Source organism: Aedes albopictus, chromosome 3, assembly GCF_035046485.1.
Source record: "Aedes albopictus strain Foshan chromosome 3, AalbF5, whole genome shotgun sequence".
Lineage (NCBI taxonomy): Eukaryota > Metazoa > Arthropoda > Insecta > Diptera > Culicidae > Aedes > Aedes albopictus.
In genome coordinates this window covers 239,116,335-239,143,848 of record NC_085138.1, presented here as the reverse complement: position 1 = coordinate 239,143,848, position 27,514 = coordinate 239,116,335, and the positions used below count along the sequence as shown (strand labels likewise).

The 27,514-nt window shown below is 41.0% G+C and overlaps 2 protein-coding genes across 2 annotated transcripts; one reads left to right on the top strand and one right to left on the bottom strand.

Annotated features, from left to right (window-relative positions):
* Positions 1-36: 36 nt before the first annotated feature.
* On the bottom strand, positions 37-26,057 carry LOC109420142 (phospholipid-transporting ATPase ABCA3). Its single transcript, XM_029868510.2, has 9 exons — positions 25,830-26,057; positions 25,024-25,260; positions 7,508-7,997; positions 7,059-7,446; positions 5,012-6,389; positions 4,815-4,909; positions 4,180-4,751; positions 2,422-4,091; positions 37-395 (listed from the first exon to the last, which is right to left on the bottom strand). The coding sequence occupies exons 2-9, from the start codon at positions 25,233-25,235 to the stop codon at positions 209-211; spliced, it is 4,992 nt and encodes a 1,663-aa protein (XP_029724370.1). The 5' UTR covers positions 25,236-25,260; positions 25,830-26,057; the 3' UTR covers positions 37-208.
* Positions 12,225-13,758, top strand: LOC134291674 (uncharacterized). Its single transcript, XM_062859746.1, has 2 exons — positions 12,225-12,417; positions 12,476-13,758. Exon 2 carries the CDS (start codon positions 12,588-12,590, stop codon positions 13,446-13,448), a length of 861 nt encoding a protein of 286 aa, XP_062715730.1. The 5' UTR covers positions 12,225-12,417; positions 12,476-12,587; the 3' UTR covers positions 13,449-13,758.
* Positions 26,058-27,514: the final 1,457 nt, after the last annotated feature.

Sequence of the window (27,514 nt, the reverse complement as noted above, 5' to 3'; positions counted from 1 at the left end):
GGAGCCCATTTATCGGATTAGATAGCACTCATATCGTGAGTGGAGATTGATACGTGACGTAGATACGGCGTTTATTTACAATACACCACGAGGATTAACGTGTCGATATAATGTACAACCACATGTGAGTTTGGATATATGAATGAAATGAATGAATCATTTAAACTTATTATTTATTTTGGCTTGGTCTGTTAGAAGCGGGTGGATCCTAGCTGTCGTCCGTTAATCTTTGGTACTTTGTGAAAAACAGGAACACTTGCTCCAGCGAGGTTTGACCTAGTGCGTAGTCTTCGATTTCCAACGTTTGCTTGGCAGTTTCCATTAGTCCAAACATTGTCGACCACTTCATGCTGGACTGGGCAATATGGAATGTTAGAGAATCCTGGTGCTCTTCCCTGAAATGAAAATGGCAATTGAAATAGAATTGTAATTTTATCTGTATTATCACTCCTTCCGTTAGAACTTCGATTATTTGAGAACTTGAATATACTATTAACTGCAATCTGACTGATTACTGACCCTCCAAAACATTATTCTTTAAAATGCCATAGCTCATTTACGCTAGTTTGATGTACAGGGGGTGGTCAAAATGTATGGGATAGGCAACTTTTATTTCTCTCACAAAAAAGTTCAACATGCTGTAACTTTTCATAAAGTTTATTAACAATTGACTTCTTGTCAATCTATTATATGTGCAACATTGGTACAAACTTAAGCCCGATCGGTTAATTTTTCGCAAAGCTAGAATCGTTCTGGTAAAACACTATTTTTATGACAACTATTTTTTTAACTGTCATATCTCGGGGTCTCCAGTTAGTCTAGTGGTTAAGGCTATGGATCGCCAAGCCGGAGACGGCGGGTACGATACCCGTTCCAGTCGGGAAAATTTTCGCGACTCCCTGGGCATAGTGTATCATTGTACTTGCCGCACAATGGACAAATTCATGCAATGGTAGGCAAAGTAAGCCCTTCAGTTAATAACTGTGGAAGTGCTCAAAGAACACTAAGTTGAAGCGAGACAGGCCAAGTTCCAGTTGGACCGTCGAGCCAGAAAGAAGAAGAAGAAGATCTCGGAAACCAGTGAACCTAATTTAATTAAATTTTGAACGTTTGTCAACAATATATTAATGCTCCACAAGTTATTAAAACTTAGGCAATTTTGAACGTTGAAAGAAGTTAACATGGATTGACACTTTTTGGATCTTTCTCGAAAATATGTAAAATTTTTACATCATTGACATTAAATTTTAGTTTCGATATTCAAAGATTTTCTTCATCTGTTCTCAAGTTATCTCTAATAAGACACATTTAGTAATTGTTGTGTGGTATTGTAAATTTGACTTATTTTCCTCTATATGGATAAAAATGTCAACCCGGTATTACTTTATTCGTCGTGAGAAAATATTTCATTTTATAACGTCGTATCAAGTTTTAATATATTGTCGATAAACGTTCAAAATTCCATTCAATTTGGTTCACTGGTTTCCGAGATATGACAGTTTAAAAAATAGTTGTCTGAAAAATAGTGTTTTTCCAGAACGGTTCTAACTTTGCGAAAGGCTAATCGATCTCAAATTTGTACCAATAATGCACATATAATAGGCTGATAAACAGTCAAACTTTGAGAATATTTAATGCACTCTATAAAAAGTTACAGCATGTTGAACTTTTTTTGTTAAAGAAAAAAAAGTTGCCTATCCCAAACATTTTGGCCATCCCCTATATAATTCTATGTTTCATTTTGACTGAGACCTATCGAAACTGCCGTGAAGTAATATTTAGGGTCTGTTTCAATTGGCGAATTAAAATTATTTTTTACTTAAATTTGACAGCTCGACACTTAAACTTGACAGTTCTCCTAAGGAAATAATTATCGAACTGTCAAGTTTAAGTGGAAATTAATTTTAATTCTCCAATCGGAACAGACCCTTAGTCAGTTAAAACAACCGGTTACAGCACAATAGGTACATTGGGTTTTTAAATTAAGAAAAATTCAATGATTTTCTATTTTTAAACGAAAGAGCACCTTTTTTTGAACCGCTATGTTTTTTTTCAGATTTTTAGATCTTTATTTTGGTATCTAAAATCAATTTCAAAGATATATTTTGAAATCACCTTTTGACAGCTGGGCAACTGCTTGACAGCTCCGCTCAGTACAAAATGCGACGAGGGGTGATTCGACAAATCGCTCCCATACAAATTTCAAATTGATTTTTAAATAGGTTCCCGGGCACCAAAATTGATGAAAATTTGGATTTTGGCTCTGTTTGGCATGCAGATTCAGAATATGGAATTATCTCAACACCACTAAAGAAGCCAATTATCTAGGTTGTTCGGGATGAGAAGGTAACACTGATAGTTTACTTCTAAACAGCCCGAACAGCCGGAGAATCTTATTTATAGCAGTTTAACTAATCTCACCTTAGCATTGCTCCCTCAAAGTTTTCCATCACGTATGTTTTCACGGTTTGTCCACCCTGTGCATTAGCCATCTCCATTGGATTCTTTCTTATTTTAACGGTCAGGAAGTATCCTTTCGAGAATTTGTTTTTCAAATGCTGCGTAGATCCGATGCATTTGAACTCACCGTTCACCATTATCGCCAGACGAGTGCACAGTGCCTCGCATTCTTCCATACTGTGAGATGTTAGCACTATTGATTTTCCCGACTTTTTCACATTCAGTATGACATTCCACAACTGACGCTTCGCTCCCGGATCCATACCGGTTGTAGGTTCGTCCAGATAAACGACGGTCGGGTTTGCGAGTAATGCCAGAGCAGTGCTTAACTTTCGCTTGTTTCCACCACTATATTCTTTGATCCGCTTGTCAATGTGTTGCATGAAGTTCAACTCCACTGCCAATTTTTCAGAAGCGGTTTTTATGTCTTGATCTGAAATTCCTCGAATTAATGCAAATATCCTTAAGGTTTCGCGACCTGTCAAGTCCTCCAAAACGGCATCAAATTGAGGACAGTATCCGATGTGCTTGTGAACTTCGTTCATGTTACTTTTCAAATTGATTCCTTTAACCCATGCTTGGCCGGAGGATATGTTTTCATCACCGGTCAACATCTTGAACGTAGATGTCTTTCCAGCACCATTGACTCCAAGAAGTCCGAAACATTCAGAAGTATCTACTGACACGCTTAGTTGGTTGACAGCTAAGAAGCGTTGATAATATTTGGTTAGATCTTGCACGACTAGGTTAGTGTCCTGTATTTCCCTTTTTGACATTCTGGATACACGTTGCTTTTCACTGTAAACATCATTATCCATGTCTGCATTTTCAACTTCAGGGAGTGTTCTACGATCCCTTTGATATCTTCTGTTCCAAACTCTTTGAAACACGCGAAGCTCGATTGCAATGAGCACGATGAAGCCAATCAATCCAACTGCTGACATGTAGAGAAGTTGTCTATTGACGCCCTTCGTATTCCATGTAAATATCTCCGTGTCGCAACAGGATGGAAACTGGGTGCAAATAAAACTCTCGGTACAGAATGGAATCGCTGCACATTGCTGATTGCACACTGATTTAGTTGTGACCAGTACGTTTATATTACTCAGGCTTTGACTCAGTGAGAATAGCGGGAATACCATGAAAATCCATTCCAAGACGTTCGCCACATCTTCCAGATTGAATGTTTCAAACTTGAGCAAGAACACTGCGGTGAAGAATATCGATCCGCTGAATATATTGATTAGCATCATTTTCACAAATCCGGTTGAGGGTATCTCGAACCAGAACGAGAACAGATAGGTTATTGGTAGGAAAGCGAATCCAAACACGCAAACAATCAGAAATACGCGGCCGAGTTCTTCTCCGGAAGACCAGCCTTCCTCCTGGAAAGCAGCCAGCGTAGCGAGGTAAATTAGTGCGGTGATTATGAACGTGAAGTAGTCCCAAACGAAGGACACAATCCAGAATGTGAACACGTTTACACCGCTCACGAACTGCAGCAGCTTAGCCCGCGAAGTACGTTCCTTGATGTAGAACATGATGTATAGGGCGGCGATGAATGACATGGCGAATCCCGTGTTAAAGGATAGCTGAAATCCGAGATTATTACCAGCTTGCAGTTGGGTGAACTGAAATGATAAACCAAGTTTTTTTTAGGAGAACATCGCTGATAAGATATTCTGTTCAATAAACATCAAATATTCCCAATATACTTACCCTTGTATTAGGCCGATACGGAAGAGGTTTGTTCACCGTCCTGATCTCACAGCTAGGGCATACGGTTTTCAGCAACGCGTTGTAAAGAAAATCAATTCCGAGAGGAGCCGTGTGATATCCTTGAGGGTTGAACCACACTGTGTGATTGGAATCTCCCAAAGTGGCAGCAGTCATATACTTCCGATTTACTAGCCCAATATTGGCATCGGATAAACTCAGTATGTGGTCTATCATATCTTTGTTGATTGTTTGCAAATGATGAGATGATGGATAACCTTGAAACAGCGTTTGATACCCTCTAAAGATATCGTCATTCGGTGTTCTGAGTTCTAATAAAGTTGTGGTCGATGAATAATTGTATACGGAAATTGACAAAGGAGGCAAGTTGCTTAATCCTGGGAACGACCGTACTATCACAACGGTGACAACCATAAAATAAATGGGAATCAGTGCCTGCACTAGCTGTTGCACCCAACTTCGTTTTGTGGAGATCATTTTCTTCAGAAACATTGAACGAATTTGGTTGATCACGAGCTTAGATCCACCCAGGAGGGATTCGTTTTCCTCGTGTACTGGAAAAAAGAAAATGGTTTATTTTAGAAATGTTGACACAAAATCTTGTTTCAATTGTTTACATTTCACTGTTGAAGCCATGTTTGATGCAGGAGCAGTTTCATATCGTTCATTTGACGATAGTTTCTTATCCAAGGCATATGAATCGCTACCCACTCTATTATAACCAAAAAAGAACAAATGTGTGTTACAACATATCAGCAGTTCTTAAACGTTTAAGCTATTTATAGAATTAAAATGTGTTCAATACTTTACTTACTTCAAGAAAACTTCCTCCATCGTTGTTAGTGATATACCATAGTTTTTAACACCTAATCTATGTGCATTATCCTCGAGGTCTCGCAGCATATGTTGGAATATCGAGGTATAATTTTCATTGAGCACAAACGACAACTCAGTTCCGATATCTGTATCACATTCAATATCTGGAATGTATCTCTTCAGTAAGTTCTGCAATCCTTCGAAATTACACCCTTCATCTTTAACACAAATCAGCCTATATCCGACTCCAAACCGTTTCTTCAGGAAAAATGAAGACCCCACTGCTTTCAGTTCGCCTTCTGCCATAATTGCGATTCGATCACCAAGAATATCCGCTTCATCCATGAAGTGCGTGGAAAGCAAGATGGTGCGACCTTTCTTCTCTTCTATGAGCAAATCCCACAGAGCTCGTCGAGCGGACGGGTCCATACCGGAAGTGGGTTCATCGCAAAGCACTACCTTGGACCCACCACATAGAGCGATTCCAACGGATACCTTTCGCTTCATTCCGCCAGAGAGCGTACGCGACTGGGCGTTTATTTTGTCATCAAGTTCAAGGATCTTAACGTAGTGATCTATCTCTGATTTTATCTTTTCTTTCGGGACGCCTTTCAGTCGTGCAAAGAACTCAATATGCTCCGAAACGGTTAGCTCGTCGAAGAGAACGTTATGCTGTGGACATAATCCAAGCGATCCTCGGACAGAATCCAGATCTGTTCTAATATCGAACCCATCAATAATGGCTGTCCCGGAGGTAGGAGCGAACATTCCCGTCAACATGGACATTGTGGTGGTTTTACCAGCTCCGTTGTGCCCCAATAGAACAGTAATTTGATCCTCAAACATATTGAGGCTCAGTCCACTCACAGCTATTTTATTCTTATCGTATTCTTTCCGTAAATTCCGTATTTGTATTCCAGCTCTTTTGTCCAAAGGCTCCGGTTCCAACGCATCGTTGTCTGCGACGTAGGCAGGGCTAATTTTTGACGAAATTTTCGCATTTCCTGCCCAGAAGTTTTTCGTGAAAAGAAAATACCACGGTTGCCCAACACCAAACTCTCCAGGAAATACCTTTTCAATATACAGCGCAACTAGTAGATACAGCAAAGCATCAACCAGTAGCATAATCATAGTATAGCCAACTGTCAGGTCATCGTCCATGGTAACCGGCTCAAATAAGTTTGACCACTGTAGCCCACTGGAAGTACCTTCATGCCTCATCATCAGCATAAACCCAAACGACATGGCCGAGTTCGAGAACAGACATAGTGCTAACTTGACGGGAAGAGCGATGGTATCATAGCTAGCAAATACAATGTTGTAAGGCACAATCATGATGAACCAGATGAGTCCCGATACTCCTGCGGCGATGTTGGCTGAAACGATTATATGAAAACACAAGAATTTTATAGTTGCAATGTTTTCAAGAGGTTATGATGGAAAACCACTTACTACAGCTTTTGATTTCTGCTTTTTATAAATATATCAGTACCAGTCCTGCAAAATATCAGTCTCAGTGCCTGTTTTTCAGCCGAAAATGAATGACTGCGGCGGTCGTTTTCAATTCCTCGATGTGAGAACTGACAGAGTCCGAGAGCTCCATTCGTGAGCGACCCAACAAGATCAATTCCCAATCATCCACACACTACTCATGCTGAAAGGCCATTCGTCTCAAGCGGCGGCTTGTGAGAGTGAGTGCCCTATACGCTACCACGGGTGAAAACACTCAACTACAGAAAATTGAATGGAAATTTAGCCCTGTCAGCTCTCGCTTTCAGCACGCTGCGTGCGAGTGTGAATACCTATTTCATTTCGCTCCCGTGTTGCTGATCGGAAAGCAACATTGACAGGAAAACCAAAACGGAGAAAATGAAAAAAGCAAAATATCGCTATCATAAAGGCCTGTCGAAAAATTGCAACACTGATCAGTACAGTATTCAAATGTGTACAAAATTGTTTGTCAATAGGTATGAATTTAGCTGACTTATAGCGGATGCAGCCCAAAATATATTCTGCCCAAATCATTCCAGACCCTATGCTCTTACCCTTCGTAAATATGGTACTCATCATGAAGCAATAGCAAATGGACGTGACGCTAAACACAAACAGATAAATCCAAACAGCACTCCAGTCGGCATACTCGAACACGGCCAGCTCGCTGTTGGTTGTCAAATTTGCGCAAAGTAACGCAGTAATCAAAGAAATCGACACCATCAGCAGCAGGATACATTTGACGAACCATGCGCTCCAATGCAGCCAACTGGACAATCCCATGATCTTCATTGTTTCCTTGAGTTGTCGTTCCTTTTCCACTGTAATATACTTCACAGTGTTGATGGCCGTGTAGAAAAATGCGATCACAACTATCAGCGGCAGCAAATTTTCCAATCCGGCTAGCAGGGCATCCTGATAATACGGTGGATATGGGAATCTCTAAAATTCAATCAAACGGTTAGATATCAGCATTTTAACAATTTCAGAATATGATCATCACCCGCAATAAAACTGCTTCGAATTCAAACGATGGATCGCGTTCCAGGATAATCGCTCGATACACTGCACTCTGAACGGCAATGAACGATTCGTTGAAATAATTCGCCGGATATCCTCCATCATCTCTTTCGCGATCTTTCGCTCCGGCTATCTGGAACTGCGGAAACATGAGCTCCGTGTACCAATTGGCCCAGAATGCTGAGAACTGGTCCTGAAAGGTTCGCATTTCAGCCGGGAAGCGCAGTGAGTAGGACACTTTTTCGGGAAGCTCGCTGAGTGTTTGATAGCTGTCCGGGAATTCAATTCCCACCAGAGTGTTGTTGTTGCGAAGGAAGTTTTCCATTTGAAGTGCATTCTGGAAGGGTTCGCTGTCCAGTGGCTCCCGTATTTGCTGTGCTGCGTTGGAAACTATCCTGGTAACTAGTGGACATTCAGGAGAATATGCCAAAACGAAGCTTATCGGTGGGTCTATCAGAGGGTTAACTTCGGGTCTGAAAAAAAGGACAATTGTTTTTTCTTTAATTTAATTCTGCTTGCTTGATAGTTTACTTTTTTTTTATTTTTCACAGTTAGAACTTGATAGTATTCTATATCAATCGACCATTTCCAAACCGCGTTGCAATGAAGATTTATGTCCGGATTAAGGTGGCCCACACTTACATGAAAAACAAAAATTTCGAAAAATGCCAAGTCTTACCACCTAAATCAGTTGTTTTGGACTCCCAGAAGCTACGTTCAAAATTTGAGCAAAATCGGTTGAGCCTAAGGGGGCGCTCAAAACGCTTGAAGTTTGTATGGGAAAACTTGGCCAAATGTATGCAGAAATTTGAAGTTTTCGAATTTCGCCGCTAGGTGGCGCTGTAAGCGTTCAATAATCAAACCCTTTGATATTATTGTAGGTGACTATATGTCAAACAACTTTGTCGAAGACTGCAAAGTGATCCAACGTCTGTGAACAAAGTTATACCCTAGGTAAAGTGAGGATAAACTTTATTGTTGTTTTTCCAATGCATGTAAAGAAATAATATCAATACAGTCAGGTCTTTTTTTACGCGGTTTTGATTTACGCGGCCGCGTAAATGAAAACTCCATACAAAAAAAAATTTCATCGTCTTATTTTTGCATGATTCGTCGAGAAATGGTGAGACTTTTTTTACGCGGTTTTTCGAATTTTGAACTGAGTTTTTTTTTTTTACGCGGTACGTATCCCCCGCGTAAAAAAAAAACCTGACTGTAATGAAATCTCAATACTTTGCCTCACTTTGCCTAGGGTATAACTTTTTTCACAGGCGTTGGATCACTTTGCGGTCTTCGACAAAGTTGTTTGTCATATAGTCACCTATAATAATACCAAAGGGTTTGATTACACTAGTTTACAAAATAAAACGAAAGTCGTGAACTTCTGTCAACGAACGAAATTTTTGAAGTACAATTTAGCGCTGATTTCGAAACCGTGCTTCAAAAAATTTTAAGTAGAGCAGTTTATGAGTTTTGGCTCAATATCGAGTTTTACAACTTTTAAAAATATGGGATTTACTAAAATTCAAATATCTTACGGTTTGTTCAACAAACTTCAAATCTTTTTCCATAAATTAAAAGCTGAATACAATACCATTCGATCATCTGAATGCAGGTTTGGCGCCAGATTGATAAAATTTAAGATATTGGCGAGTTTTAGGGACGACCTCCTTAAATTTTAATCAAATTTCCAAAAATATATGAAGAAATGTATTTTTTTCAATAAGAAAAAAACAATCTAAAAATTCTTTCTTAACGTCTATTTGACATATCATATGTAGGCGAGTTACAGTAAAAAAAACAGCTCAATCAAAGCATTGATAACGGAAAATAAGATGTGTCAAGTGAGCGACGTTGCTTAAAAATAGAACAAAAATCGATTTCAAATCATCAACGTTGTATGGAAAGTCGAAAAAAAATCCGCTCTACTGTAATTTTTTTGCTTCGCGTTTTCGAACTCAGGGCATGATTCTACACCAAAAAAGATCATCAGCTTACCGAGTTCAAAAATGCTGTAAACTAGTGTTATTAAACGCTTACAGCGCCACCTAGCGGCAAAATTCGAAAACTTAAAATTTATGCAATTTTGAACGTAGTTTCTGGGAGTTCAAAACAACTGATTTAGGAGGTAAGACTTGGCATTTTTCGAAATTTTTGTTTTTCATATAAGTGGTCGGCTTTAAGTCAGAGTGGACTACGCGATTTTTTGGGCAGGTAAAGATAAGCGAAGAAATACGATAACTCTGAATTTTTCGACGTTTCTTGGATGCAGATGGGTCATTACATAAAAGAACTACAGTTTTTCAGAAAATAATGTGCTTGATTTGATATCCCAAGTGCTTGCAGGACATTCCCCCAAAACCATTGAAAAACAGATGGTCCGGTCTGACTGAACGCCGACCAAGTGTGGGCCACCTTAGCCAGCATGCTACCGTGATGGGCTCTCCAAAACGAGTCATCGATGTTCGTTGCTGCAGGCTACGCAGCTAACCTTGAGGATGCGATGTGCACTATGTAGCCCCTCTCTGAAGCAATGCCTTCTTGGTGGTTCCGGAGAGACGAAGGGTTTGGCGACCATAGGAATGTGTTTTAGTGGGTCGAGGATAGAGTAGTCCTGACTTTTACTTTTGTTGTAGAAGACGGCCTAAACCCCACACTACCCTAACCTTCCTGTTAGGGTGTTTGTTGAGCAGATTTTTCCCCCTATGGTTTAGAAGAAAAAAAAAATTCATTGAATACATCAAAACCAGTGGAATCATTTGTTTTTGAAAATCATTTTTTCGCAAGTGGCGTGGCTGAACATGCTCGCACCATTTTTTGTGAATGTTATAAGAACGGAGTGGATCCATGGATTTCTTGCTTCATGGTCAGATAAAAAACTTTGGTGCAACTGGTAAAGTCTGGGAGATACTCAATTTATAGTCGAACCCACTTCTCGGATGTCATAGATATTAGAACTATTAGGGGTCCCAACATCGACTCAGATCACTTTATTGTAGTTAGTAGGATTCGGGCTCGGTTATCAACCGTGTCGATCTCTAGGAACCAGCGATCGATGCGTTTCAACGTCCACAGGTTTTCAGCAGTTGGCGCGTTAGTTGACTATCACCGGATAATTGAAATCAACGAGAGCGATAATCTCAACACTCTGTGGGAGTCTATCCACGGAGCGATGAGTACGGAAGCACGGGAGGTGTTAGGCACTGCTAAAAGACGACCTAGGACGACAAGGAGTGCCAGAGGGAAACGGATGAAAAGAATGTTGCCAAAATCCGGATACTGGTGTCGAGGACCCAGCAGAGCAGGGAAGCAAGAATAGCCGACAAATGAATTAACCGCAAAAAGAAAAAAGAGGATGCGGCAAATGTGATTGCTCATGCGCAGAGTATGGAACAGAATGATATGCGGAGGTTTTTTGAAACTGTCAATAGCGTGCGAAGAAAAACAGCACCTTCTTCTGTCATGTCCAACGACCGTGATGGAAACTTGCTGATAGGGAAAACAATGCCAAGTGGAAAGAGCACTTCGAAGTATAGATGAACATTTGAGAAAAGCCTACCTGCTTTTTGTAAACAAACATGTTTTTGTCTCTGTACCCGAGCAGGAATGAATAACTGCCACATTACTGGAGCATACCAAAGTCAGGTATCATACCAAGACAAGGTATTGGTCGGTTGTCCAGGTATTGAAAATAACTTATTTTGGTATTTTGTAGGTATTGATACAATACCTCAACGAGTTATTGATTTGGTGTTGAGGACTGATTGAGGTATTATTCAGTTATGGGAAAATCGCTATTTGTATGGAAAAATCTCCGATTATTATTTAGGTATTGCCATACCTAATGTCATTATTCACGCGTTATGCACATAATACACACCAGTTATTATTTTAGGTATTTTACCTCTTATGCAGGGCTACTTAATACCTCATTCAGGTTGTAGGTATTCGGTTTTCCGGGGGTGGAAGCTCAGGTAAAATATTATCTCCTGGGCGCCCATTAAAAACACCACCCCCGGCGAAGACTGGCGCTCGAGCCTAGCTATTTAGCACTGTAGTTGGAGGAAATGCCAATGCAGAACCCGTAGCTTCCGGGAAGGTAAGCCCAGCTCCCTGGGTTAGTGGGTTGGTGTCAGGCCCTGCGAGCCAGCCGTAAAAAAGACTAGCACCGGAAAATCAACAAGAGAAGCATGCGAACCGATACCAATGGCGACGACCACAGCGACGAAAAGGGACTTGCGATTGGAAGCTCGGTACGTGGAACTGCAGATCTCTCAACTTCATCGGGAGCACCCGCATACTCGCCGATATACTGAAGGACCGCGGGTTCGGAATCGTAGCGCTGCAGGAGGTGTGTTGGACAGGATCTATGGTGCGAACGTTTAGAGGTAATCATACCATCTACCAGAGTTGCGGCAACACACGTGAGCTGGGAACAGCTTTTATAGTGATGGGCGACATGCAGAGGCGCGTGATCGGTTGGTGGCCGATCGACGAAAGAATATGCAGGTTGAGGATCAAGGGCCGATTCTTCAACATAAGCATAATAAACGTGCACAGCCCTCACTCCGGAAGCACTGATGATGACAAAGACGCATTTTACGCGCAGCTCGAACGCGAGTACGACCGCTGCCCAAACCACGACGTCAAGATCATCATAGGGGATCTAAACGCTCAGGTAGGCCAGGAGGAGGAATTCAGACTGTTGCGAATAGTTCCTATACGTTAGGCTCTTTGTGGAACTGGCAACCCTGAAGCAAGAACGTCGGGCGCCGCCGTAGCTGCCTATAGGATTTGAGAACGAAGAGCAGTGCATTTTAGTTCGCGATAGGTGGAAGAAGTACGACTTGTGCGCTGTTGTTGGGTGACTTGTCCGTGAGCTGATACTACAATGTATTAGTGTTTATATTTGAATTATATAGAAATTAATTATTCTTTAATAAATTTGCAGTTATTGAAGCTGCTTGAAATATAAGCTGCTCTCAATATAGTATCTTAGCTCCGAACGTACCACACGCCCCAACAAACTTCAATAAATTGTATTCCACAAAAAGCATTCCGCCATGGAAAGTGTAGAAGAAGAGCTTTCCCTTCTAGAAAAGAAGAATGAGTTGTGGCGGAAGCAATACGATGAAAGGGTGAAAATTATGGAGCTTCGCTACGAGCAAGATCTCGCAAAAATCGACGAGGAGTTCAGGGAAGCTGTACGAAAAATGGAATCGGATTTCAGCGCTAGAAAAGAAGCAGTGATGCGGCAATATAGTGGAAAGTCGGACTGCAAAGTAAAGGTGATAAAACCAAATGCGCCATGCGACGACACCCAGCCGCAAAAAGACTGCACTAGAGTATCGAATCCAGAAACAGCACAGTCTCACGAACATTACTCGCAACCAATGATCTTGATGAAGATATCTGCTGTTTCACGCAACATCGGCATCGGTGATCGGTCCCCCCAAAAGAGAGGAGCAAACACCAAAACAATACCAGCTGATTCGTCATCAGCACACAAGCAGGAGAAACAAAACGCAATGCCCATTGCAGCACGAAAGATACGGGTAGCCTGTCGAAAGCCACATCCAACGATGAAAGAGCAACACCGCCACCGCCGCCGCCGTCGTCGTCGTCGCCGCAGCAAGCAATGCAATCGTCATCTGTTGAAAATTCTGTTGTTCGATCCCGGTGGATATCATCCCAGGCAAGCTTATCAATGGGTAGGTAGGATTCCAAGCGTTGAAACAGTGGACGACCGATTGGTTCGCTTGTACCTACCACGCTTCGCTTCTACGACGGTATGGTGCTGCCATCTGAAGAAGGTTCACTACGTGCGCGTAACATTATCAAATTCTTTGGAGTTCCTGATCAAAATTATGCAGCAGATGAACTTCAATTGTCACCAGTTCCACGGGGGGGAATGTTGCGAATAGTTCCTATACGTTAGGCTCTTTGTGGAACTGGCAACCCTGAAGCAAGAACGTCGGGCGCCGCCGTAGCTGCCTATAGGATTTGAGAACGAAGAGCAGTGCATTTTAGTTCGCGATAGGTGGAAGAAGTATGACTTGTGCGCTGTTGTTGGGTGACTTGTCCGTGAGCTGATACTACAATGTATTAGTGTTTATATTTGAATTATATAGAAATTAATTATTCTTTAATAAATTTGCAGTTATTGAAGCTGCTTGAAATATAAGCTGCTCTCAATATGGTATCTTAGCTCCGAACGTACCACACGCCCCAACAAAACGATTGGAAAGTTCAGCGCCCACCAGCTGACGAACGAAAATGGCCTACGCCTCATCGATTTCGCCGCCTCCAAGAACATGGCCATTCGTAGCACCTTCTTCCAGCACAGCCTCCCGTATCGTTACACCTGGAGATCACCACAACAAACGGAATCGCAAATCGACCACGTTCTGATTGATGGACGGCACTTCTCCGACATTATCGACGTCAGGACCTATCGTGGCGCTAATATCGACTCCGATCACTACCTGGTGATGGTTAAACTGCGCCCAAAACTCTCCGTTATTAACAACGTACATTACCGGCGGCCGCCCCGGTACGATCTAGAGCGACTGAAGCAACCGAATGTCGCCACCGCATACGCGCAGAATCTCGAGGCAGCGTTGCCGGACGAGGGTGTGCTCGATGTGGCCCCTCTAGAGGACTGCTGGAGTACAATCAAAGCAGCCATCAACAACGCAGCTGAGAGCACTATCGGGTACGTAGAACGGAGTCGACGAAACGATTGGTTCGACGAGGAGTGCAGAGCGGTTCTGGAGGAGAAGGATGCAGCGCGGGCGGTAATGCTGCAGCATGGAACCCGACAGAATGTGGAGCGATACAGACAGAAGCGGAAGCAGCAGACCCGTCTCTTCCGGGAGAAAAAGCGCCGCCTGGAAGAAGCGGAGTGCGAGGAAATGGAACTGCTGTGCCGTTCACAGGAATCACGCAAGTTCTACCAGAAGCTCAACGCATCCCGCAAAGGCTACGTGCCGCAAGCCGAAATCTGCAGGGATAAGGACGGGAGCCTCCTGACGGACAAACGTGAGGTGATCGAAAGGTGGAAGCAGCACTTCGACGAGCACCTGAATGGCGAAGAGAATGTAGGCACGGAGGACCAAGGCAGCGGAGGAAATGACTATGTTGGTGCAGCAGAGGACGGGAACGAACCAACTCCCACGCTGAGGGAAGTTAAGGATGCCATCCACCAGCTCAAAAACAACAAAGCGGCTGGTAAGGACGGTATCGCAGCGGAACTCATCAAGATGGGCCCGGAAAAGTTGGCCACCTGTCTGCACCAGTTAGTAGTCAAGATCTGGGAAACCGAACAGCTACCGGAGGAGTGGAAGGAAGGGATAATCTGTCCCATCCACAAGAAAGGCGACAAGTTAATGTGTGAGAACTTTCGAGCGATCACCATTTTGAATGCCGCCTACAAAGTGCTATCCCAGATCATCTTCCGTCGTCTTTCACCTAAAGTAAATGAGTTCGTGGGAAGTTACCAAGCCGGTTTCATCGACGGCCGGTCGACAACGGACCAGATCTTCACCGTACGGCAAATCCTCCAGAAATGCCGTGAATACCAGGTCCCAACGCATCACCTGTTCATCGACTTCAAAGCGGCATACGACAGTATCGACCGCACAGAGCTATGGAAAATTATGGACGAGAACAGCTTTCCCGGGAAGCTGACTAGACTGATAAAAGCAACGATGGACGGTGTGCAAAACAGCGTAAGGATTTCGGGTGAACTATCCAGTTCATTTGAATCTCGACGGGGACTACGACAAGGTGATGGACTTTCCTGCCTACTATTCAACATCGCCCTGGAAGGTGTTATGTGACGAGCCGGGCTCAACAGCCGGGGTACGATCTTCACGAAATCCAGCCAATTTGTATGTTTTGTGGATGACATGGATATTACTGCTAGGACATTTGGAACGGTGGCAGAACAGTACACCCGCCTGAAACGTGAAGCAGCAAAGGTCGGACTGGTGGTGAATGCGGCTAAGACAAAGTACATGCTGGTAGGTGGGACTGAGCGAGACAGGACAAGCCTTGGCAGTAATGTTACGATAGACGGGGATACTTTCGAGGTGTTGGAGGAATTCGTCTACCTCGGTTCCTTGCTTATGGCTGACAATAACGTGAGCCGTGAAATACGAAGGCGCATCATCAGTGGAAGTCGTGCCTATTATGGGCTCCAGAAGAAACTGCGGTCAAAAAAGATTCACCCCCGCACCAAATGTACCATGTACAAGACGTTAATAAGGAGGAGGAGGAGGACATGCAAGCACTCGGAGTTTTCGAGCGACGGGTGCTAAGGACGATCTTCGGCGGCGTGCAGGAGAACGGTGTGTGGCGGAGAAGGATGAACCACGAGCTCGCTGCACTTTATGGCGAACCCAGCATCCAGAAGGTAGCCAAAGCCGGAAGGATACGGTGGGCAGGGCATGTTGCAAGAATGCCGGACAACAACCCTGCAAAGTTGGTGTTTGCTAACCATCCGGTTGGTACAAGAAGGCGTGGAGCGCAGAGAGCACGATGGGCGGACCAGGTGGAGCGAGAGCTGGCGAGTGTTGGGCGTGACCGACGTTGGAGAGCTGCAGCTGCAAATCGAGTATTATGGCGGCAAATTGTTGATTCAGTATTATCATGAATTTGATGTTAACTAAATAAATGAAATGTATTCGGTTTTCCATACCTAAGTTAGTTATTCTTCAGCTATTTTCTCCTGCTCGGGTAGGGCCCAACTGCATCCACCCACGCACATCAACACCCTTAACAGATAGCTTGAAGAACACTCTTTCTGATAAGGGTGTTGAAGTGCGTTGGTGGATGCAGATGGGCCCTACAGAGACAAAAACATGTTTGTTTACGCAAAGCAGATAGGTCCTTTTCAAATGTTTGTCTAGAAGTATTGTTGAAGCTGGGTATGAAAGAGCAATAGACGGAATTTGAAGCGATGACGACGGACAAGCTGTAGAACCTCCAACGCTAGACGAGGTCAAGACAGCCATTAGAGGATTGAAGAACAACAAGGCTGCTGGGAAGGACGAACTCCCGGCCGAGCTTCTCAAGTACGGCAGTGAGAAGCTGCATCAACTCTCCCACATAGGGGAAAACCGGGTAACACCGTCAGGTGCCGGCCAGAGTGGACGCGTCACGCTGCGCGGCGCGGTGCAATGCGGCATTTGACAGGTCGCGCGTCGACGCGCGGCAGAACTCCGTTCATTAGAATACAAGGAAAACAATCATAACGTGCCAGAGTGCGCGCGGAACGATGCGAAGCGGAAAGCGTTTAGCCGCGCGACGCACGACAAAACAGTGCATGCACTGTTTTTGATGCGGAAGTCACGCGGTTCGCGCGGAGAATTTTGTATTTTTGTGTGGATTTCGTCCGTTTTTACCAAACCATGACGTTAATTTTACGAAATTGTTTTTCAAATGTATTCAAATGTGAATATAAAAAATATTAACATGAATAATACCACATGTTTATTATACGGTGGCGTCTCGTAACCTCACTTTTCACCTATTATGCGAAACAAAATCAGTAATTTCTTCAAATTTATGACTAAAGACTTAACGGAAATAATCGAAATCTCTGTCATTCTACACCCATTACAAGCAGAGCTTTCACATTAGCCCTACCCATGTTTCATGCATAAAAAGGGTTGATACCCTCTCGTTTATTTTACTATCTCAAAGTATTCTACTAGATTGTAAGCTTAAAAAATAGTTTCAAAATAAAAATACACTATTTTTGAGTTAACAAACTTGTTCCATTGCCTTGCTGTTTAAAAATAAACCAAGGGGCGCCATTTTTTACGTATACAACCCTGTGGTAACTGTGACTACAAGCTCACTAGTTCATAAAATTTCAAAATTTGTACCTGTAGGACGGGTAGATTTGAGGTTAGGGAATCACCATTGTCCCAAATGTATATCTCTTCTGAATCATCTGAAGTAAATAGCATTTGAGGGTAAATTTAGATAAATGATTTATTTTTAATTTTAGGTTGAGCACAATAATCACATATCTCTTGGAAATTTTCCATCAGATAACATGTACTCATGTGCAAAGGTGACGGAAATTATGAAAACTTTTCAGTTTACTTTACGAACAGACGCGTTGCACCGCGTTCACTCTGGCTATCAAGCCGCGTTGGAAACCGCATCAAAAACGCGCCGCACCGCGTCGCGCCGCGTGACGCGTCCACTCTGGCCGCAGCCTCAGGGTGGGTAAGCCCGTCACCCCAATGATTCTACCAGAAAATAGTTATTTAGTAGCTTTTTGGCCACATACCTTATTTGTTTTTACCTTTTTTACTTTTTTGAGACACATGGTACCAACATTGACCTGTCAAACGCGAAGAAAATAAACAAAACAAACGCACACGTTGTTGCACCAACGGTGGAAGTAATTTTTCGTCGGTAGAATTTAGCCTCTAGACTACAAAACCAGTATAGAAATTTATTTTTTGCAATTACGTGCCATAAGATTGGACTTTTCAATCGTCGAAAGTGTGCTGAAACGGCCTACTTTTCTTCACTAGATCAATAGTGCCGAAAAGTACTACTTTTCAACACTCTTAAGAGTGCCGAAAAGTACTGCTTTTCGGCACTTTTGCAAGGGTACACATTTCACTAACACTAATGTTCTTCCGTAGCCTTATGTCGATTCGATGGCTGCTTCTATGTCATTTCGGCAGATTGAACCTGAATAGAAGCTTTCAATTCTGATTTGATTAGCCGAACATACGTAGAGAGAGAAGCAGCTGCAGCAAACAACCCTCGTTAATGACGCGACTCCGAATACTTGTGACCTCTTGTGACACCTATGAACACAGCCTACCTGATTAAAAAAAAGACGTGCATGGATGCTCGCACGTGGTTTCGCTTGAAACGTGTGTGGAATGTGGACAGTCAGAAATGATCGTACTCAAGGGTATTTCTCATAATTGCAAAAAACTTTGTATGCAACTCGTTGCAAAACTCGATTTTTTCAGCACTCGTCGTATTTATCCAACTCGGCAAGCCTCGTTGGATAAATGTACGACTCGTGCTGAAAAAATCATCATTTTGCAACTTGTTGCATAAATAACTATTTTGCAATTTCTCATCGTAATAGGCTGTTTTACCTCACGCAAATCTGACAGGAAAAGGCCTACTTTCCCACACCAAATTATCAGTGCTGTAATGGTTCATTACAGCACTGATTTGCGTTGTGTAATGAACCATTACAGCACTGTTTTCAGTTTTGATCAACTTCTTGATGCTTTCTGGACGCAGGTTTGAAAAATTTAGACAACTGCACAGTATAACCTGCTATGATCAGGCTTTCTTAAACATGGCTATGAACATCAGTGTGCTGTTTGATGTAAAAGTTTTGTTAAAAACTATCCTCAAGTGGTAATTTATGAAATTGCAAAAAACGTTGTACGCATCTCGGTGCAGAACTCGATTTTTACAGCACTCGTCGTACTTATCCAACTCGGCAAGCCTCGTTGGATAAGTGTACAACTCGTGCTGTAAAAATCTTCATTCTGCACCTTGTTGCGTAAACTACTATTAATCAATCATGTATTCTCATCTGTACTATTCGTTAGTGCCAAGATTCATCGAAAGGTCAGTTTCAACAATTTTTCAGAAATTACGGTGCAATTTGAGAAAAGGTGGCTTTTCGGGTAAGCCCGTCACTCATCGGCCAGGATTCTTTCAGGAACTCTTTTTGGGATTTCTTCGCGTATTCCTCCAGTGATTCTTCAAGACATCACCTTAGGGCTGGTAAAATAGAATCATTATTATTTTTATCTAGTTCAGTTAATCGAGGCGCAATAACGTTTAACGCTTTACGGAGCCGATCGTTATATCAAGCGTATGACCGTGTGTGTGAAGGTTCGATTTCCAGTCTGTCCAGGATAGTTTCGTAAAGGAAACTTCCTTCACTTTCTTGGGCATATACTAGAGGATATCTTGGTGCCTTCCACACGATATCCACATTCAAAATGGCCATTGGCAAAGGCAGCTCTCAGTTAATAACTGTGGAAGTGCTTATAGAACAAGCATAACAACAGGCTTTTTCCAGTTGGAACGTAATGCCAAGAAAAAAAAAAGAAAAAGAGAACGAGCGAGGTTTTTTTTTTGGTGGTATGTACTTTTTACAACGGTGCGAAAGGTGAAATCATTGGCTGTTCTTTCCAGTTATACTGATGTACATGGAGAACAACGGCATGATTGCTTAAGTAGATTTTTCCTTTATTTGGCAGCATGTCGCATATATCTTAAAATTAACGATCATATAAAAAAAACGACTGATAAGAATAATTGGTAAACCATCACAACTCATCAAAAATATGTTGGAATCATTTTCATATTGAAATCTTCAAAAGTATCTTGAAAAAAAAAGGTATGACGGACTTACCCCATAGGGGTGACGGTCTTACCCGCCCTGCATTAACAACATCAATATTTAATATGTTTGTGTTATGTACATTATTCGGTAGAATAAACATATTTTGAAAATTTTAATGCACAAACCTTATAAAATACTAATAAATCAAACATTCTGTGCAGTTAAAATATCAAATAACCTCATACATTAATTTTGAATAATCCCAATGCTTAAGGTGACGGGGTTACCCCTTCCTCCCCTACATATATTGAACATATAGCAAGATAAAGAACTGTCTGCTAGTTGGTTGGATAGTCTCATTTGCCCTCTATACAAAAAGGGCATCGACTGGAGTGCGTAAATTACAGAGGAATAACACTTCTCAATTCAGCGTCCGGAACTCTGTTTCACATGCTGAGGCCGATTGAGGAGTCCTTCGTCGGTGAATACCAGACGGGTTTTCGTAAGGGCCTATCAACAACGGATCAGATGTTCACCCTGCGGCCGATTCTTGATAAATACAACTTGCAGACTTATCATCTGTTTATTGATTTCAAGGCGGCGTACGATTCAGTGAAGAGAAACGAGTTATGGCAGATAATGACCGAACATGGCTTTCCGGCTGGGGGGGGGGGGGGGGGGGGTGAAAAGTCCCAAAAAAAATGACCACGTGGTTTATGGACAGCCCCTTAAGGGAGAGACTGCGACGATTAACAACACTAAGACCAAATACATGATTGATGGTGGCCAACGTCGGTCCGGCCATGGTAGTGGTGGCAAAGTCGTGCTAGATGGTGAAAAGTTTGATGTTGTGAACGAATTTGTTTATCGTGGTACTCTAGTGACGTGCGATAATGATGTTACCCGCGAGGTAAGATGTATTGCGGCTGCAAATCGGGCCTTTTACGGTCTTCGACGAAGACAAAACTCGCGTTGTACAAGACTCTGATTCTTCCAGTTGCTTTATACGGTCATGAAACGTGGACGTTGAGAGAAGCTGATCGGAGAGCCTTTGGAATCTTCGAACGTAAAGTGCTGCGGTAAACTGAAGGATGGCATTTGGTGGCGTTGCATGAACTACGAATTTTATGAAGTATATAAAGAGATGGAATAGTGAAGCGGATAAAACACGACAGGCTGCGGTGGGCTGGGCAAATAGCTCGTGGGCCGGAGGAACGACAAGCCAATCATATCACATTCACCAGCGAACCAGGAAGGGGAGGTCGGATTCGACCTTTTACTCGTTGTTTTTTTTTTGCATTTGAAGAAGACCTAAGGACTCTAAACGTTCAGGGCGACTGGAAGCGATTGGCCCAGGACCGAGACCAGTGGAGGCGGATACTTCATTCGGCGTAGACTCACCGCTGCGAGTTGTAGCCCATCAAGTATCAAGTAAGTATAGTCGAGACCAGACCAGATATGTGAAAGTGCTTGAGTGCGTTCCTGATCCATTAGCCCAACTACAGTCTATAGACTAACTATCCAGAGTATATCCTCCAGTGGTCCTTACAGATCTTCCGCCTCTTATCCGGTGATATAGAAACCACGGCGTGATTCACAAGCTGTCGTAACAAGCAATTTTGCACACGCCGTTCTTCGATGTTTGCCACGTAATTGTAAAGGCCTAAGGGCAAAGCAGAGGGCTTAAGCTCATAGCCTTGCGGGGGACCCATGCAATTAACCACTGGCGACACGCATAGGCGGGGAAAATCACAAAAGAATTGACGGTTCTGATGAACAATAAGACGATATGGAGAACTGCAGAAATTCAAGGCAGGCAGTTGTACATCTACCGCCGTTCTTGAACGAGTTTGGTGTAATGCAAATACAATATAGGATAGGAGCGTCTTCATAGACGAATACGTAGTATTTTTTATGTGATTGACGATGAAAAAACTTGCCCGAACTTGCCCGACAGCAAGAACGTCCTATATACATTTTGTCCTATATTTTATTTTGCCAATTAATTTCCTCGATATATGATTTATTTTAGCATTTTTTATTATTATACCTCAAAAAACGCACATTAAATTCTTTTACAGACATACTTTAATGACGTCTTCAGCAAACTTTTTCAGCACATACAGGGGATAGACAAAATGATCGGGACAGGCAAAATTTTCACTTTCCAAAAAATGTTCAACTAGCTGTAACTTTTCGAAAAGTTCATCAAATATTCTCAAATTTTTACTGTAAGTTCTTCAACTAGTTGTGTATCAGTGGACAAAATTTGGAAAAGATCGGACAATTCTTCACAAAGTTATGAAGATTTTTGGAAAAGATAAAATTATCCGATAGCCAACTTTGAGCTGTTATATCTCCGGATTTAATGAACCGATTGCAATGAAATTTTGACCATTTAAGACTTATATAATGAACTCTTGAAAACATTTGACTCAACTTGAAATTTTTAACAAGCAAAAAAGTTATAGGGATTTTATTTTTTTCACGATTTTTTAGTAAATTGGTCTATTCTTAATATGCATCTCATTACTTTTTCAATTTATTGGCGGCTATGTTGTTACTTTACTTCAAAACGCATTTATATATAAGTCATTTAGAGGGAAACTAAATGAACTATAATTTGCATCTTGAATTTTGTAACGATGTTGATGTTTTGGATAATTTGGTGTTTTATTAGAAAAATAATCTAATCCTTATAATTTTCTTCCGTGTTAAGAATATTATGTTAGGTCAATGTTTTTTCATAGCTCATTATATAAGTCTTAAATGGTCAAAATTTCATTGCAATCGGTTCATTGAATCCGGAGATATAACAGCTCAAAGTTGGCTATCGGATAATTTTACATTTTTCAAAAATCGTTATTACTTCGTGAAGAATTGCCCGATCTTTTCCAAATTTTGCCCACTAATACACAACTAGTTGAAGAACTTACAGTAAAAATTTGAGAATAATTAATGCACTTTTCGAAAAGTTACAGCTAATTGAACATTTTTTGAAAAGTGAAAATTTTGCCTGTCCCGATCATTTTGTCTATCCCCTGTATAGCCAAAAAACTTTGTCGAAGACACCATATCGCTAAAATGAAATTTGGCCAAAATTTTTTATAAAACTTTTATGCGAATAACGTAATAAAAATTTACTACCGCTCAGAATATCGACCTTGATCATAGAAATATTTTCTCTGAAGACACCAAATCAGGAACAGGTTTTTTTTCGTGTATTTTCATTCATGCCCCAGAGTGCGACAGATACAGTTCAGTTTGGATGAGCATAATCAGTATCAAATAACACTAGTTTACAAAATAAAACGAAAGTCGTGAACTTTTGTTACCGACCAAAACTTTTGAAGCATAATTTAGCGCTGATTTCTAAACCGTGCTTCAAAAAATTTAAAGTAGAACAGTTTTAGAGTTAAAGCTCAATATCGAGTTTTACAACTTTTTAAAATATGGAATTTAAGAAAATTCAAATATCTTGCGTTTTGCTCAACCAATTTTAAATCTTTTTCCGTAAATTAAGAGCTGAATATAATACCATTCGATCATCTAAATGCAGGTTTTGAGTCAGGTTGATGAAATTCAAGATATTGGCGAGTTTTGGGGACGATCTGCTTAAATTTTAGCCAAATTTCCAAAAATATATGAAGAAATGAATTTTTTTCAATTAGAAAAAAAACTATTTAAAAATTCTTTCTCAGCGATTATTTAACGTATCATATGTAGGCGAGTTACAGTAAAAATTTCAGCTCAATCGGAGCATTGATTACGGAGAATAAGATGTGTGAAGTGAGCGACTTTTCTTAAAAATAGAACAAAAAACGATTTCAAATCATCAACCTTGTATAGAAAGTCGAAAAAATTTCCGCTCTACTGTAATTTTTTTTCCTTCGCGTTTTCGAACTCAAGGCATGATTTTACACCAAAAACGATCATCAGTTTACCGAGTTCAAAAATGCTGTAAACTAGTGTAATTGAATAAGTATTTAGTATTTAATTTGTTATTACAGCAGAAAAGGATACTATCATAAGTATAGACACAATCTTCTGGCCATCAATGTAGTTTGGCCGAACTGTAAAACAAACTATCTGATAGAAAAACAGATATCAGTTTCGAGCTCTTTTCGTACAATTCCATCAAAATGTTTGTTTCTTAGAAGAACTGTATAATTTTCGCAAATCTGTGTTGATCTTTGCGAGATGGCAACGATTTTAAATCCTAGTTCAAACGTTCAATGCTATGCTGCTATGCTAATACGATAAAAATTACGTTACTCAAACTCTGAACCTTTGGTTTGCCAGTCCAAAGACTTACCATCTGAGCCAATCCTCACATTCTACTGTGCCACATTATACGTCACTTTTGTTAAAGAAATGTTTGCTTGTGCCTACCTGTCACTTGAATCAATGATCAATCATCGCAATCATCAAGAAAAAGCAAAGCTACTATGTTTCATTATTCTGTCTGCCAACAGTTGCGTCAACCCCAGATATCGAAAAACTCAGGAAAGCTTCTGCTTTTCGATTTTTGTGATTTTTTTCGTAGATCGGATAAGAAAATGATGTATGGCAATATTGTTCAGAAAAATGTGGGTAATTATTTAATGATTTGGTACTTTTTATAAAAGTTGTGTGTTTGAATTTCGTAGAACAAAAACTGTTGAAAAATGTAACTTTTTAGGGTACTTGCATGACTAAAAATCAAAAGAATATGATCAAAACATTCTCCGATCAGCACATAATGTTCACAAAAGTTGTAAGGAATAGAAAAATCTTTCATTTACTGGCGGCCGCGATATTTTATATGGCTTCTAGCCTTCATGGGCATTTTTTAAAGGTAAAAAAAGGCCAAAAAACACATTTTTGACTTGAGGCACCTCGAATTCCTCACCAATTTAGCTGAAAATTTGACCAGAAGTTTGTTTCAGCATTAGAATTCAGATGTGGGGGTGACTGGCTGAATTAGAGAAATTTCATTTTTTATGAAGAGGTCTATTGGTCATGGTTCGTTGGATTTCAATTATTTACATTTTACAATACATCACATACATTTTCATTTCTGAATGATTTTAAAACTTTAGAACTATATTTCTCTATTACCACCTTATTGGATTTATTCCAACAACATTCAATTGCATACTCACAGTATATGTTCTATGGTGTCGGTTGGAAGAGCGTTCCATACGGTAGATTCTCGGTACACTTCCGGATCCACCAGCCCGCGGATGAGAATTAGAACAGCGCACGCCAACGCCGGAATGAGTATTTCAAAAATGGTTTGCACATAGTGCCGCTTCTGTATGATCCAGTTTTTCCAGAACAGGAGCAGGAACTTATTCCAATTGGAAGTACCCATCGGTGCAGTTGTCCGCGGTGAAGAGCTGAAGGTATACAAACAAAACGGTGTAATCAGTTCGCACTCGTTTAGGTGCAAATCGTGTGATGAATTGCGGCTTTTATCAGGGTCTTTCAGTATTGAGCTGAGCTGACGTTGTGATTACCTACGCATGGATTGCCCCTAGCTTATTTTAGAAAAGGGAACAGCAAAAAATGCAGTCAAAGGTTTCAAATTTTTCAGAAACGATTAAAGTTTGAACTCGTTAAAACTTGGAACATTAACTTTAAACGCTTATCGGCCAGAAATCAGTCACACCAACGGTCACCCCTAGCGAAACCACGCTTGTGATTTGTGCAGCATGCGAATTTTTGCAGTGAGTACAGTAAACGTTCATGATTTTATGTAGACACTTATTTTCACAGAGAATATATTATTCAAGACCAGTATCGAAGCTAAAGAGACCTCAAAAATATTATGTAAAAGTAGTCAAGAAGCAACAACATCAAATTCACAAAGACAAAACCTGTAACTCACATGACTGCCACGTTTTCAATGTAATAACACTACTTGAAACAGCTATCCACTTTTTAATTTGAAGTTTCTTTTACTTACCCGCACTAAAAGGAAGTGAAAAGTACAAGTTTCTCTATATTCAAATTAAGGAGCACTTTGTACCACCTCACAATATTCCACGCTTTACTTCATTGGTTAGGCTGGGCTCATGTTTCTCCCTCGGAATTCTCGCGAGTACTGCCGTTCCGGTGGATTATCCATTGTCGTTTTAAGGTTCTCAAGTAATTATCGAACTCTCCTATCAATCGGGGCTACTATATAGCGCCTTGATAAGCTCCGATTGCTATCATCGTCACCATTATCATCGTATACCGTATAAACATGTTGAAGAATCTCACGCCGCGCGCCAATAGGAACCGTTATACACGTTGATGATGGTCAGTTATCGGAGAATCGATTGCACGGATCAGCTGGGTATTAACGTGGCATTAACGGGGACGAGTCGTTTTGGATAATAGTATGGAATTAAAACATCTCCGCCTGTGTCCTTTTTTTGAGAACGCCTCCTATGCTTAAACACTCCAAATACGGTGGCTGACCTAAATGATTGGCGGGAAATGTGAGCGATTACTAATGCGTATATGTGTAATATCAAATCATTATTTCTAAATTATTTCATTTAGTTTGGGCCTGTTTATAATTCACGTAGACTTTTTAGGGAAAGGGGGGAGGGGGCTCCATACAAATTTCATTTCTCGCGTTTAGTATCATACAGGCGTATCTACAATGATCGATTTCTCTTCATCGATCTTCTCTTCGGATTATTCCGGAAAATACGACCAATTTTCGGATGACCTATCGGTGTGTTTCGGTGAAGAACGACTAGGACTAATATCTAAAACAACACAAAGAACCGAAAATGTCTTGCCGGCAAAGTTATTAACCAAAGAGAAAATCGATGAAGAGAAATCGATCATTGTAGATACGCCCGTATGATACTGAGCGCGAGATTTTTTTATGGACAAAAGTCTACGAGCGGAGAGTGTACTACAAAAAGTATTCGGAAGTACTAGACCCATAAGGAGGTGAGAAAGTTTCAGTCAGTTTTGGAGAGGATTATTATTTTTTCATAAATGATTGTTTCTCTCACCTAAATGTAGTTAGATCCTTCTCAGACATAAACAACATTAGCTGTTCTCAAACTCAGTGAAGCGACAATATGTTTTGCTGTTGTGATTTTGGGTTTGGTTAAAACAGAATCAACATCATCAGAAAGCATTAAGTCTATTTCGACCCTGCCATATTTTTATCTGCATTTTTTCTGCTTAAAATCGATAAAGATAAATCGATCATTGTAGATACGCCTATACCTATGATTAGGGACAATGGAAATTCGCGATTTCGCGGAAGCCGCGAAATTAGCCTTTGGTCGCGAAATGTGAGAAATACAACGAAAATTTATAAAATTGTGTCAATGCTTTATTAATTTCCATTTTTTACTCATAAATTGAAAGATATCTTTTCACAATGGTAAGTTATACACGGTTCTGTATCACATAATACACGTTAACTGTATTTTCAATGCATGCTTCTTTTCTAATTTTTCGTCAAACTTGTTACTTTTTCGATGAATTTATGATTAGACCTCTGAAAACCAAGTGAATTATTTATTTGGCATGCAAAATAAGAGTTTTCTCCAGCAAAACGATAAAAAATATGGGACCGCGACAGTGCCACGAAATCAACAATAGTAGCCCGCGAAATTAAAAATAAATTGCCGCGAA